This window comes from Electrophorus electricus, chromosome 4, assembly GCF_013358815.1.
Source record: "Electrophorus electricus isolate fEleEle1 chromosome 4, fEleEle1.pri, whole genome shotgun sequence".
NCBI lineage: Eukaryota > Metazoa > Chordata > Actinopteri > Gymnotiformes > Gymnotidae > Electrophorus > Electrophorus electricus.
Genome location: NC_049538.1, coordinates 15,616,956 through 15,630,535, shown reverse-complemented (window position 1 = coordinate 15,630,535; position 13,580 = coordinate 15,616,956). Strand labels below are relative to the sequence as shown.

Below are 13,580 nucleotides of genomic sequence, written 5' to 3'. Positions count from 1 at the left end.
TGTAATAGGTAAGTATAATGAAACATGCAGCGTTTCCGCAATCATCAATGTCAGCCTCAGGTCAGCAGCTAACTAACATTATGCACATTGCTAGTTTCAAAGTGCCAGGGCTCAAAACTAGGTGCTACACCCTGTGTGTGTATCTATGACTCTATGAGTGTGAGTGTGTGTGTCTGTGTGTGTGTGTGTGTGTGTGTGTCACTATGAGTGTGTGTTTCCGTGTCCCTATGTCCACTGCTATGCATGCTGAATTTTATCACTTATAAATGAGGGGTACCTTAGATTGCAGTCCTATTTCTGCCTAGTTCATGTGTTTGTGTGTGTCTGTATCTCTGTGTGTGTGTGTGTGTGTGTGTGTGTGTGTGTGTGTGTGTGTGTGTGTGTGTGTGTGTGTGTGTGTGTGTGTGTGTGTGTGTGTGTGTGTCTGAGCATGCTTGGTTGTGCATGTGTTTCAGATGATTAACAGCTTACTCTTTGCAGCCCTGAAGAACTACATAGCACATGTATAAGGACAGATCACAGGGCTCTGCACAAAAGAGAGGGTGCACTTGAATGTGTATGTGTGTGTGTGAGCTTTCATGTGTGAATGTTTAGTAGTCACAGAAGCTGTAAAACTGTTACTGATTAAAAAGAGGAACATCTTGGGAAAAACAACGCATTATGGGCTGTGTGAGAAAAAGTACTGTATGTCTACAGCAGGATATGTCTTGCCGAGCTTTAAATGCTGTTATTATTAAGCCACAGACAGTCAATTATTCTACTCCCAATAATGTAGAAATATGACGTTAGGCATCCTATGTGTACATGGCATGAACTAAAAGCGACTTTCACAGAAACTAAATAGCACCTAAAATGGCACGTCAGGTTTTCTTAGCTTTTATCTGGTCTCTGCCTCCCCATATTGGTTACAGGTAGGTACTGCACTTACCGCATGTTCACCTAGACAGAAAGACAGTTAAAAGTAACTTTGCAGAAGTTTTGTAACGGTTTATCATGGCTTCATACTATAAATATGCTGATGGGTCATTGATACGCACTGTTATTTCCAGGCCACTGCTATCTGATTATCTGGGGTTTTTTTCTTTCTCCTTTAAAAAGAAAACAGCTTTAAGGCCCATAAATCCATCTCCACCTGAATTACCCTGTCTGAGTGTTTCTCCATTTAAGTCAAAACACATTCCAGTGCTGCAGTGTTCAGTATTATCGCTGTAATATATTACCCTTTTAACGCTAATGTAGGCAGTTGGTGGGGAGCTGAATGCTGTTTTCCCTGCGTTCATTTATCTGTCGTCCCCGTGTGAAATGTATTGTGTGTGACTGAGATAAGCCATCTTTGCTGCACTGTCTGCAGGATTTACAGCAGGGTCTGAGTGTCTGAAAGATGCTCTCTGCACTTTACAGACAGTGATTAAACTGCCCAGTTGACTATTCACAGCAATCTGAAACCCAGCCAGTAGCCTACTGCCTGACCCAGCTAACAATCTCCTCAACCCGGCCGAAAAATAAAAGATCCAGTCCAGCTAATAGCACTCACAAGCCAGCTAACAACATCCACACTTCATTCAATAAACCACACCCCCAGTAAAACATACACCCCAGTTAACAAACTATTCTCCCAGTACATCTCACACCCTAACCTACATGCCCTCTTCATCGGATAACAAATCCCTTTACTTTAATTAGATCAGTCTACCTCACACATTACACAACCCAGTTAGCAAATTATACAACCCAGCTATCATGCTCAAAATTGACAGTTTTTTTCTGTTTTAACAGAAATTGATGGTCCACTTCTCTTATTTATATCTCTCTGTATATTTTTGTCCCTCTTTCTCTCTGCCAACCCCACTGAATGTCTATCTCTTCTCACTGAAATAAAAAATGCCAATAAGCTGATCTTTGCCTGTCTATTATTGCTCTTGTTATTGACAGTATAGAAGGTTGCTTTGGATAAGAGTTTTCTCTTCAAACTGTAAAACAATTGTCATCACTTCAGGAGAAGCATGAGGTGTATGCACATATGTTATAGCATATGTGTGTCTGTGTGTGTGGCAGGCCAAGAGGGTGTGTGCAGTGCAGCATATGCGAAGGGCAGAGAAGCACAGTAGCATATGGCAGACTCATTTCCTCTCTCCCTCTGAGTGTGCATGTGTATATTCCTGTGGTTATGCTCTGTCCAGGCCAGCAGACTGTAAGATCACAAACACACACACACACACACACACACAGACAGCAGTGCAAGAGCTGATGATGCCATGTGTCTGTGTGTGTTCATGAATGGCATGTCACTGAGGTAGAAGTGATCACCATGCGGCACCTACCCAAAAAAATGACCAGCTAATGTGGTGACTTTGTAGCATGAGACGAGTGCCAGCACTAGTCCCAGGCCAGTGTGTAGACCCATAAACTGTGGACCCCACTCTGGGGTCAATTTAGCACTGGTCCCAGACCAGTGCATAGATGCACGAGACCACTGCAGCACTGTGGGTCCCACTCTGGGATAGAATGCTTTACTCAGACTGACATATTTATATACTAATATTATTGAAATTGCATTAATTATAATGGAATAGTGGAATAATAATTATACATTTTTAGTTATAAGCACCTTTCAAGGTACCCAAGATCGCTGTAAAAAAATATTAAATGAGCAAAGAAGATAAGGATAATTAAAGATAAAAGTACAGTATAATAATAATAATAATAATAATAATAATAATAATAATAATAATAAACTTCAAAGCAAGTAAAAGAAAGGAACCTAACCTGCAGTAGAAGGAAAGCTGAAAAGTTAATATATCTATTTAAGATTCCAGGTGAGTGTAGGGGTGTGTGTGTATATATATATATATATATATATATATATATATATATATATATATATATATATATATATATATATATATATATATATAGGGGTATATATATATACCCCTTCTATATATATATATACATACTTGCTATACACACACACACACACACACAGTGACATTGGCGTCTGGAACAGTGGAAAGCCTCTGCCCTCTGTATTTTTATATTGTAGGATATTGTAGTTCTCAAATTGCATTTAATTGGATCCAGGAGCTCCTGACCTCCAGTTCCATGAGACAACATAATCTGAATGTCACAGTAGGCCGGTCATCTAGCAGGACACGCCTACTGCTGCACAGAACCACACTAAACACCTACCCTGGTCCCAGTCACCCGTTTACTGAGCTCATTCACCTGTTCCTTGCTTCCCCTTTCACTATTTAAGCCCATGGGTTCCTGCACTCGGTGCTGCACATTAGTGGACCTTGGAGCAACATACTTGTTTTCTCTGTCATTGGATTGCTGCTTGTTAAACTGCTGTGGGTTATGGAGAATAAAGACTCCTTTACCTTACCCTCACCTATAGATCCCTCTGTGCCATCACCGTCACATTCAGTAGATACTGTTGGGACAAATACAATATCTTAGGATATAATATTGCATTTCACATATGGATTTTTGCTTGAAGGAATCTTTGCAATAGAATCTGGGAAAGAATGTTTTAGGTACAAGCTGGTCTCTTTCATTCAGCCAATCAAAACCACATTTCTGGGCTCTTAGCACCACCTCTACGATTGAGGAAGCTTCTCCATTTCCTGTTGAGAGTTACCCCTTCTACAATTTGCAGGGCCACCCACTGACAGCATCCTGAACAGCTGGACCACTGTTTGCCATGGAAGCTGCATCATTTAGAACCTGCGGCAGATAGGGAAAGTGGCCAATTTTCCCAACCTCAGGAGACTGACCACAAATGCAAATGGCACAGTGGATAGCAACTCCCTTGTGGCCTCCTGCATGCCCCGCCCCTTCTGCTAGCCCACAGGGTCTTTGGTCCCTTGGTGTGTGGCAGAAGGTAGTACAGCATCCAGGCATAGCATGCCAGAGTCTCTAACATCTCCTTCCCCCAAGATGTCAGCCTCATTGAGACCCTAATGCCACCCAACACCCACCCCAGTGCAAGCTGTTATATCAAACTATACTTCTTCAATAAAAACTGTGTTGTGTCATAATTGGGTTTTATAATTTCACTTGTACTGCATGGAGTCCTGTGTACATGGCCTTGTTTTGTGTGTTACTCTGTTGTCCTGGACTAAAACTATTTTGTATTACAATATACTTAAATACGCATAGGATAAGTATTAACGCTGACTTAACGTTGACTTGACTTCACACAGGAAAGAAAAAAGCAATACAAATACAGTGTGTATCTGCTGCTGGATATCTACTGCCTTGTAGAGTTTTAATGTCAACGTAAACTAGGACAGATGGCCAGAAACAGGCTTGGCCAACACTGGAATATTTTTGATTCTGTACTGTTGGCCTCTTGCTAATATGCGCAGTTGTTGCTACGTATATTTATTCCACTAAAGTGTTTCACATGTCAGTCTCTTGGATAAAGTAGCAAAGTAAAGCTAAATGTCATGTAACACTGTATTGTAACAGTGCTTAGGACCTTGAGCTTCACTCAGTTCGTAAGAACTGGAATTAGACTGCCCTCTGGTGGGCTGACAGGTACTTTGCGTCTTGCACTGAACAGGACTGATAGGTAGTACAATAAAGATAACATGCAAAGACAGAATAGTAAATACTCAAATCAGCTTCTAATGTATTTAAAAGAGGATTGTGACACTGTTCTGTAGTAACATCTGAACTCATCTTTAAAGCACTATTTGATGTGCAAACTAGATAGTTTGATAGTTTTTTCTATCAGAACATTCATGACTACAACTGTCCCACTGTTTAAACAGATAAAGACAGAAGAATGAAGAATGTGCAAATGTGTTGCTACTCTCTCTCTCTCTCTCTCTTTGTGTGTGTGTGTGTGTGTGTGTGTGTGTGTGTGTGTGTGTGTGTGTGTGTGTGTGTGTGTGTGTGTGTGTGTGTCACATGACACATATGCATGACTGGAGTTTAGAGTGACTTTTGTGTGAGATATGAGTCATGACAGTGCCTATAGCCAATAAAGTCTTATATTAGCCTTCTGGTGACATCGGCCTGACTGGAAGAGATGCCCAGAATAGGACAGAATAGGACAAGGTTTAAAAGTTTGTAGATTTCTTTGTGATGTCTAGAGCATAGTTATGGACAAGAACTCTACTCTGTTATTGTAGAATGCATTATTAAAGGATATATAAACTTCTAAATCAGAGCTTTTCACCATGATTCCAGAACAGTGCTCCAAACATACTGTTAATTCAATTAGAACTCTGACAATAGTATATTTGTCACGGGACGCAGCCCCCCACGAGTAACGTGGTATGGCTTGCCACGTGCAGGGGGGTTCACCGTCATTTGTAGCCAGGCCCTCCGTGATTGCACACACCTGCACGGGGTTACCGTTGTGTGTCTATTTAAATCTCTGCTAGTGTGTGCATCATTTTGGTTATTGTTTGCTGAAGTCTGTTGAAACGTTTGTGAAGCCATCGTGAAATGTTGTGTAGCCTGTGTCTAGTTAAATGTATAGTCATGTCTGTGGTTAATGTTGTGTGTGGGTGCCATTGTTATAGTATGTGTTCTATGTTAATAAATGTATGTCACTGTCGAGGGAGTCTGTCCGTCCTGCTCCACGTCCATCGGCACTCGGGTCAGCAGCAACGTTACAATTTTATATTAGAAAATAAAATCAGTGACTGATAAGAGTAATTTTGTTTAGTGGTCTTTGGCTGTCTGTCAATCTGTCCACCTCCCTGTCTGTGGGCTGCAGTTGGGCATTGTTGAATTAAATATAAGTCAGCCTGCTCTTCATAAGCAGAAGCCCTCACAGATGGGTCATGCAGAACTTGGCAACTTTAAGAAACTATCTGGGCATGTTTGGTTTAAACAGGATAGGCACTGACCATGCTATGCATCATTTGAGCTCTGAAAGCTGAAGCCACTGTCCAGAAAAGAGGGAGGTGTCATCTGTTATTGTACACACTGCCTGACTGTGTGAAGAACTCACTATCCTGCTATCTCATGGATTATTCTCTGGGAAAACAACAGAATCAATCAAATAGAAATCCTTTAAGTTCTTAAAACAGCTGAATCAAGAATAACTGCTTATAGTGCATTCAATAGACATTGGCATTGCATATACTCACTAAGGAGTGCCCTATTTCACAAATGGCCAGTCATTTTAGAAAGAAATTGGCATGTAGACTGATCTGGGTAGGTCAGGCTCTCTATTAATGCTATTCACAAAATGCAATCAACATTTTGGAGTTAAGATAAGAACTCTACTGGCTTGCTTCCTTTTTATCCTGACTCAGTGTTCCAACATTCTTCCTAGTAGCACTTTTGGTGCCAATGCTGATGCCAAAATCTTGAATGATTCTGCACTTTGCCACTGCAAAAAAATAGGATCTGCAAAACTTTGCTGATGTGGAACCTACGCACACGTGATGCAAGTATCCAAAGGGTGTCACCACGTAAAGCCGTTCACACCTCTTTCCACCATTTACAAATAAAAGCACAAGAAACATACCAAAAACAGCAGCTATGAATTATCAGTGGTCCTGAACCAGCTGAAAAAGTTGATTCTGGACTGTTCACCCTCAAAATGCCCTCAAAGGAAAGAAGTAGAATTTGCAAAAGAAGAGCTTGTTCCACCATATGTTTTAAACAACATCTTCCAGCTTCTGTTTCCAGATAGGGAATGGCCACAACCAGACAGGTAATCATTGTGTTCTCAAACCAGTAGAAACATGGGTCCGCTAGTTCACGGGAACCAACCAAACACTAGATTCAATACCAGCACTTTGCTGAGTGAAAGGCAGTATTTATGTCACCTTGGTTGTCTGAAATCATGCTATTTGTGCAAGTCACTCCTGTTTGACCTCGGATAACAGCATGCCTGTCATGGGATGTTTCCCAGTCACTGTATTTACTTGCTCAGATTGTGCACTGCATGCACCCAATGGACCTGTCAGTCAATGTGCCCTCAACATGCGCTAATGGGGAGTGGGGAAAAGCCACAGCCATGGAAGGCTTGAATCACTGGCCATCATAAAGCTTCTTCCCGCTCTAACGCAGCTGGTTCATATAACTGGCAGTCACTTTGAGTTTGAAATCAGATGCATCAGAATAAAAGAAACAGAAATGTGCAGTGGGTAATGTGCTCCTGACTGGCACGCCAATTTTCTGAAGCTTCTGTGGCAGGTGAACACCATCTCCCTGGCACACAAGGGTTCATCTCTCCTAAGCTGTAATGGATGTGCAAGTAAAATAAGACATATTCCCCCAGCCCAGAAAAGGTCAGCTGGGAGCAAAGACAGTCACTCAGCAAAAAGAGGGAGATGAGCGAAGGGCATGGTCCCGTTTCCAGGCAACACCACCGGGACTGACTGCGGAACTCTGGGTAACAGGGGGAGGGGAGTTTCTCTCAGTGAAAAGGTTATGTGTCGTAATCCTTGCTCTGTGCAAATGGTACCAAAGCCCTTAAACACTTTTGTGTGTGGCTTGGTGTGTCGCAAGGAGGTGGGAAACAGAGAGCATGATGAACATGAAAAGAAACTTCACTGACTTTTTAATGTGGATTTCTGACTCATGGTTCATAACTCTGACAAGCGAACATGATCTCTCATACAAACATAAGTCTGTGTCCACATGCTCAGACACACACACATGCACACAAATGCAGACAGAAAGACACACACACACACACACAGAGAGAGAGAGACAGAGAGACACAGATGCACAGGTCATAAGATTTCAGACTTTCTTTTTGCAGAAAGAACAGTCTCTAATCTAATCTTAGGCATCACACAGAGACTCTAAACTCAATGATCTATCAATTCAAAGGGATTAGGAGATCTTCTGTTGCCAAATGGTACAATGCCATACCTTTGATCCACACATGATCACACACACACATAAACACACTGGACTGTAGGTGTGTTCCTCTGGATCTTTCTCTCATTCACCAACTGTTCTCATCCAGGGAGAGTCTCCAGTGAAGAGACGACACAGCTCAAGGTTTCCCGAATATTGGTAACTCTCAGACTTACCATTAGTGGAAGAGAAACGATTACAATGCAGCAACAGCAGCATGAGAATCAGGCCCACTGAACTTTGAATAATTCTAATATGTGACACTAGACCCAGAGCAATACAGGCCTGCTCAGTTCAGAGGTAAATCAGTGATTTATAGCTCTACGAGTGCACACATATTACCTCCATGTGGAATTACTGCAGCAGATTACTGAGTGAATGTGTAATATCCCCCTCCTCCCATTGCTACAGCCACCATAAGTTTGAATTATTATAAGGTAGGTGGGAGAAGAGGTTGAACTTCTGTGTTTGTACCTGAGTAAACTCCCTCCACTTACAGAGTGAGAGTGAAAGAAAAAAAGACATTGACAGAGCAGTGCTCAAAAGAGAAACAGTTGAGAGCTAAGAAATAATATAGAGAGGAATGGGTAAATATTCATGAGGGAGGGTTTAGTGGGTCAGGAAAGACTAAGCTGGTGTCTGATATGATGTGTGCTTATGGAAGCACCAGCATGTGGGAAGGCCATTTCTAGATAGTTTCAGACAGTGATTGCAATAGTTACTACAGTTAATGTTGCTGCAATTGATTTTAAAGTATTTGCTAACTTCCACCAGACAAAGGAGTTTATCTACTTCTTTTCAGCCCCACACCCTCCAGGCAAACCAATTGATAGGCAAGGTGCACTGCCTCCTTGTAGAGACATTTTCTGAATGGTTAGTATGATTAAAATGTTTAATTGCTGATTATAGACAACAGAACTGTCACAGAGACTTCTTTCTTTCTCAGTGCAACTATTTTACTTATAAGGATTTACAATTTAATTTGAAGTGTTCTTTAAAAATTAATGTTCTGAATGAATGTTAAAGGTAGTTAAAGGGCTAAGGGATACTACTGATACAGTTGCATAGCTATTGACATGATATGAGAGATATGAGAATATATCTGATTAGGAAGTTCAGTATGTGTACCTTGTAAGCTAAGAAATCCAGTAAACTATTTAGTTTGGAAGAGGCAGTTAGTTCACGAGGCAGGTCAAGTTCCTGCTCCTAGGTGAACACCTTTCTCAAGTGCAAGATTGAAATTCATAAACATCATAAATGATATTTTCCTTCATTAAGTGAATATCTTAAACCAGAGTCTGCCATTTGCCAAAATGATAAATGTTAGAAGCAGAGACAGAGCGAGACATGGAAAGAGATTGGATGGCAAAGCCTCTACGCTTTGCTCCTGGCTATAATCCTCCACCTCTCCACCACAGATGTTTAGGTTATTTCATAGGACATATCTGCACCCATTGCCACAGAACATTTACAACATTAAGCTGACACTTTTATCCAAAACAACTCACAGTTACATGAATTTCATGAATAATGTAGAGTAGCTCAAGATTTTTTTTCTGGAAGTGTGTGCAGATTTGAGTGTATATATATATATATATATATATATATATATATATATATATATATAGAGAGAGAGAGAGAGAGAGAGAGAGAGAGAGAGAGAGAGAGAGAGAGAGAGAGAGAGAGAGAGAAAGTGCATGTGCTGTATAATTGATTAGATATTTTATAGTACCTTGCAACCTTGCAAAAGTATTCAATTCCACTAAAAGTCATCAGATTTGTCTGGATGATACAACACTTTGATATGTTGTTCTGTGTCATGTTTTACTTTAAGAGACAGACCTTAAAATTAATTAATTTAAAATGTTATTGGATACATGTAATAAAATATTCTAGAACAAAAATTATTAACTGAAAATTACTGTTTGTATTAGTACATTTCCCATGATCTGTGGTAGCTTCACATTTACACAGATAACATATTTTGCTATAATGAGAACATTATTGGCCTCCATTTGACCTCTACCTCTGAATCATTTAAAGAACATTCTAAAGAAATCCGATATAAAGTTGTAAATAGACACAAGAATGAAGACACAACATGTCCAAGTGTTTGAATATCCCAGTGACCACTTTTGGATCAACTGTGAGGAAACAAATGCTGCATCATGTTATTCAAACATTGCATACACATGACCATCCCTCAAAATTCAACAAGAAAGTGAAGGAGCCACAAAGTTCAGAGACTGGAGTGAAGGTACACCAATCAATAACATCAAGAGCTCTGGCCTATATGCTGCCAGGCATTCATGGAGTGCAGTTGGTTTTTTCAGCCAGTAGGGATGGACCATGTCAGGGCCTAGAGTTTTCCAGCCCTTCATATTTGAGACCCTTTCTTGGATGTCTGCTAGCATATTGGTTACTGGGTCCTGTTCAGGGAGGTTGCTTTGGTCTGTTGTTGTGTGATACCTCCTTCTCCCATGTGCTTTTCCAGTATTGTTCACTCTCCACCTTTGGTGGGTCTTTTCTTATGCTATTATCCTGCCATCGAGAGTACACTTCGGATGGCTCATATGAGAATATCCTGTTTATTCTACTGGCTTCTCCTTTTCTTGTGTACCTCTTCAGGTGGGAAGTTGGAGCTGCTACTCATTGCTTGGCAATCTCCAAGGCCTCAGGTATGGACAGCTTGTTATACTTCTCAGGTACCTTCATCACGGTTTTCTGCATTTATGATAGCTGGCTAACTTCTCACTGTGTTGCCCTTATCATGGCCTTCAACCTCACTCTTCATGGAGGATACTGCTCTTTGATGGTGTTTATCTCGTAGCCAGGCATCTCAAGTATTGTTGTTGCTGTGGCGTATATCAACTGGTTGGTCTCACAGATGGTCACAGTAGTGATCGTTTGAAGTGCTGCATTCACGGCTTCCAGCAGCTTTTCAGGTTCTTCACTTGATCTTGGTAGTCTGTCCTTCTTAGCCATGTAATATTTCGTGTAATACCTTGTGTAATATGTATATATACAATTAAAATACAATTGTACTTCCAATATACTACAACTCTCAGTGCCAAAGTGTTCGATGACAGAGTGTATATAACTTGAAAAAGTTGTGAATTAATTAAAGGAGTGTCGAGTGAGGTCCAATGTCTGCATCATGGATTTTCATTCCTTTACCTGTAGATCAGTACTGCACCTCCCAAAGGCATCAGCATGAACATCAATGCTTATTCAGATTAAGACATTAAGCTAAATAATTAGACATTTTCCTCAAACTATGCCTGCAGCCATAGCAAGGTGGATAATTACAGATGCAAGTTATCAAAGTCTTAAGAAAGAGTTAGGGTTTAGCAGGTACATCACAGAACCCCTATCTCCATGTTGAGTTCCTTGCCTCTGCCAGAACATAACCTTTGAGGGTCTTCCCATGAGGTGTCACAGACTATATTAATAGGCACATATGCAGAATTTCACTATTCTGATTAATTCATACACACAGACTTAATGCACACAGAAAACATGCAAAAACAAATTACAGTTGTGACTATGGGTAATTGTTTTATGTGATGTCTGCCTGTATTCCTCTGTTTGTATTGCACACTGGGGCTTTTTCAACATTCACTGTATGTCAGTGTGGCCAACAAAATATAATAATTATCAGAAGGCAGAAGGTGTTATAATTGTGCATGAATCAACATATGTAACTGTTATTATTGTAGTTACTAAACTCTTCATCTCAAAAAGAGCAAAAAGAGAAAATGTTTTACTCTAGTTTTTCTGTATGACCTAAATAAATAAAAAGATCACAATCACATGATAATGATATATGATACAATCAGTTTCATAATATAACATCTGACTGTAGTGTGCATTATTATGCTTATTATAACCTAATTCCCTTGTTCTCTGGGTCGTGTTTTGATTAGCGCTCTTTAGAATAATTCTGAGGAAAACTCCTACAATGTTATAACGTACTCCGAGACATGGAATACGATATCAGCAGAATGAACCAAGATAGCCCTGAAGGGGGTGGGGATCCCCCTGGAAATTCCTAGAATAACAAAAAATAGGAACATGATCACTGCTTGGCTTTATTTTCCAGTGCACAACACTGTGACTCCTTTCAGTACTGTCTGCTCTAAAAATATAATTTCCTTTATTGAGTGAACACATCCAATATCTCGACATTGAACTTTCAACCCCTCAATACTTAATGATCAATGAACGCGTGCATTGTCGTCACAGTTGTGCGCGCTCCTGGAACGTTGGAGGTTTTTTTTTCATGACTGCAGATGTAGAACACATAGATTATATACCATCAAAAACTTTAAAACATACTTTTTGAACATGCTATAGAAAATGAATGAAAATAAATGCATGTTTTTTTTCGAACAGTGTAGTATTATAATGGCGAGAGTCCATTAAAGTGAATTGGTTTACAATCGCTGAGCTCTAGTTTGTCTAGATCTATACTGATGCGGTCGTGCCTATGAGTACAGGGAGCGCGCATTGCTAGCGCTGCGGTGATCCTACCGATGACTAGGAAGGAGAATAATCTGGGCGTTAATGTTGACAACGCCGTGAGACGATTGATGTAACAGCTCTGGGAGAAGAACTGAAACCGGCACTATATTGTCCAGTGTTTCTTACATGTCTGTCTCATTTATCAAACCTGCATAGATCATATTTTGCGACAGAGAAAAAGAGAAACAGATTGACAGGACGAAGAAGACATACGGATGGAATTCCCAGTTGCTAGCTAGATGGAGAAGCCGAGAGGGTGGAAGAGTGTTGATGTTGTAAATTATTAAATATTGTACGTTTAAAACAACAAACATGCATCTGCACCAGGTGCTAACAGGAGCTGTTAATCCCGGGGACTGCTGTTATTCGGTGGGAAGCGTTAATTACATTCCATTCACGGTAGGTACCCAACCACGCATATTTTGATGCCAAACTACCGAGCCTGCCAGCTGGCTATTTACCTGTCTAGTATGCGTTGACTAGCAGGCTAGTTAGCTGCATTTAGTAGGCAGTTAGTGTCATGGCCACAAACTAGCTGTGATGCTGGTGGTTTGCGTGTGAATGCTAACCTAACGCTAACGTGAGTTTCCCTGTCAGCTTCTTTCCGTCATTCATTTGTTCAGAATGACATATGTGCTCTCTGTTTTATCTTAGCTAGCTACAGTGGATGCTTGAGTCAAGGTTATTTTAATGTGTCTCCTTGTACAGTCTAAATCGCATGAATAAACTAACTAGGGTACAATACGGTGAGCTTTAAAAGCAAACGCTCGCTGTTGAATAATTAGCTAGCTAGCTAGCTATATATGGTCGCTGAAGAGTTTTAATTCACCAGTAACTTTAAGTCGCTAGTTTGCTAGTTATATTCTCACTAGATGTTGGCAACGTTAGCTAGGAGACATAACCCACACGATGGAGGCTTGGTCGATTGGCCAGCAGCGTTGAGGTTTACGCTTCGTCGTGAGAGCTGTCGTTACTAGCATCAGCTGTGCAGACCGTGCCGTAGAAAGTACGGCGGTCGCTGAAGGCGTAGTTACTGGCCGTGTAACGATGCATCAAATGACACAGAGCCTCCGCTCTTTTGTAGACAGCATGATCATTTCGTGCAAACCGCGGAACCAGGCCTGTGTCGAAATAGCTGAGACGGCGTGATGGATATAACTGGTTACGTATAATTCCTTAGTTTATGCGTTTGTTGTTTTTGTGTGATGTCTCCGTTC

General features: G+C 40.7%; 1 protein-coding gene across 6 annotated transcripts in view; it reads left to right on the top strand.

The window, feature by feature from the left end:
• Positions 1-12,171: 12,171 nt before the first annotated feature.
• The window catches only part of dmxl2 (Dmx-like 2), a 56,657-nt gene continuing 55,248 nt past the window's right edge, over positions 12,172-13,580 (top strand). For all 6 annotated transcript variants that reach the window (XM_035525240.1, XM_027009866.2, XM_027009865.2 and 3 more), the window contains exon 1: positions 12,172-12,762. In XM_035525240.1, the coding sequence (XP_035381133.1) occupies positions 12,676-12,762 (87 nt within the window). In that variant the 5' untranslated portion in view covers positions 12,172-12,675. The remainder of the gene's footprint in view (positions 12,763-13,580) is intronic.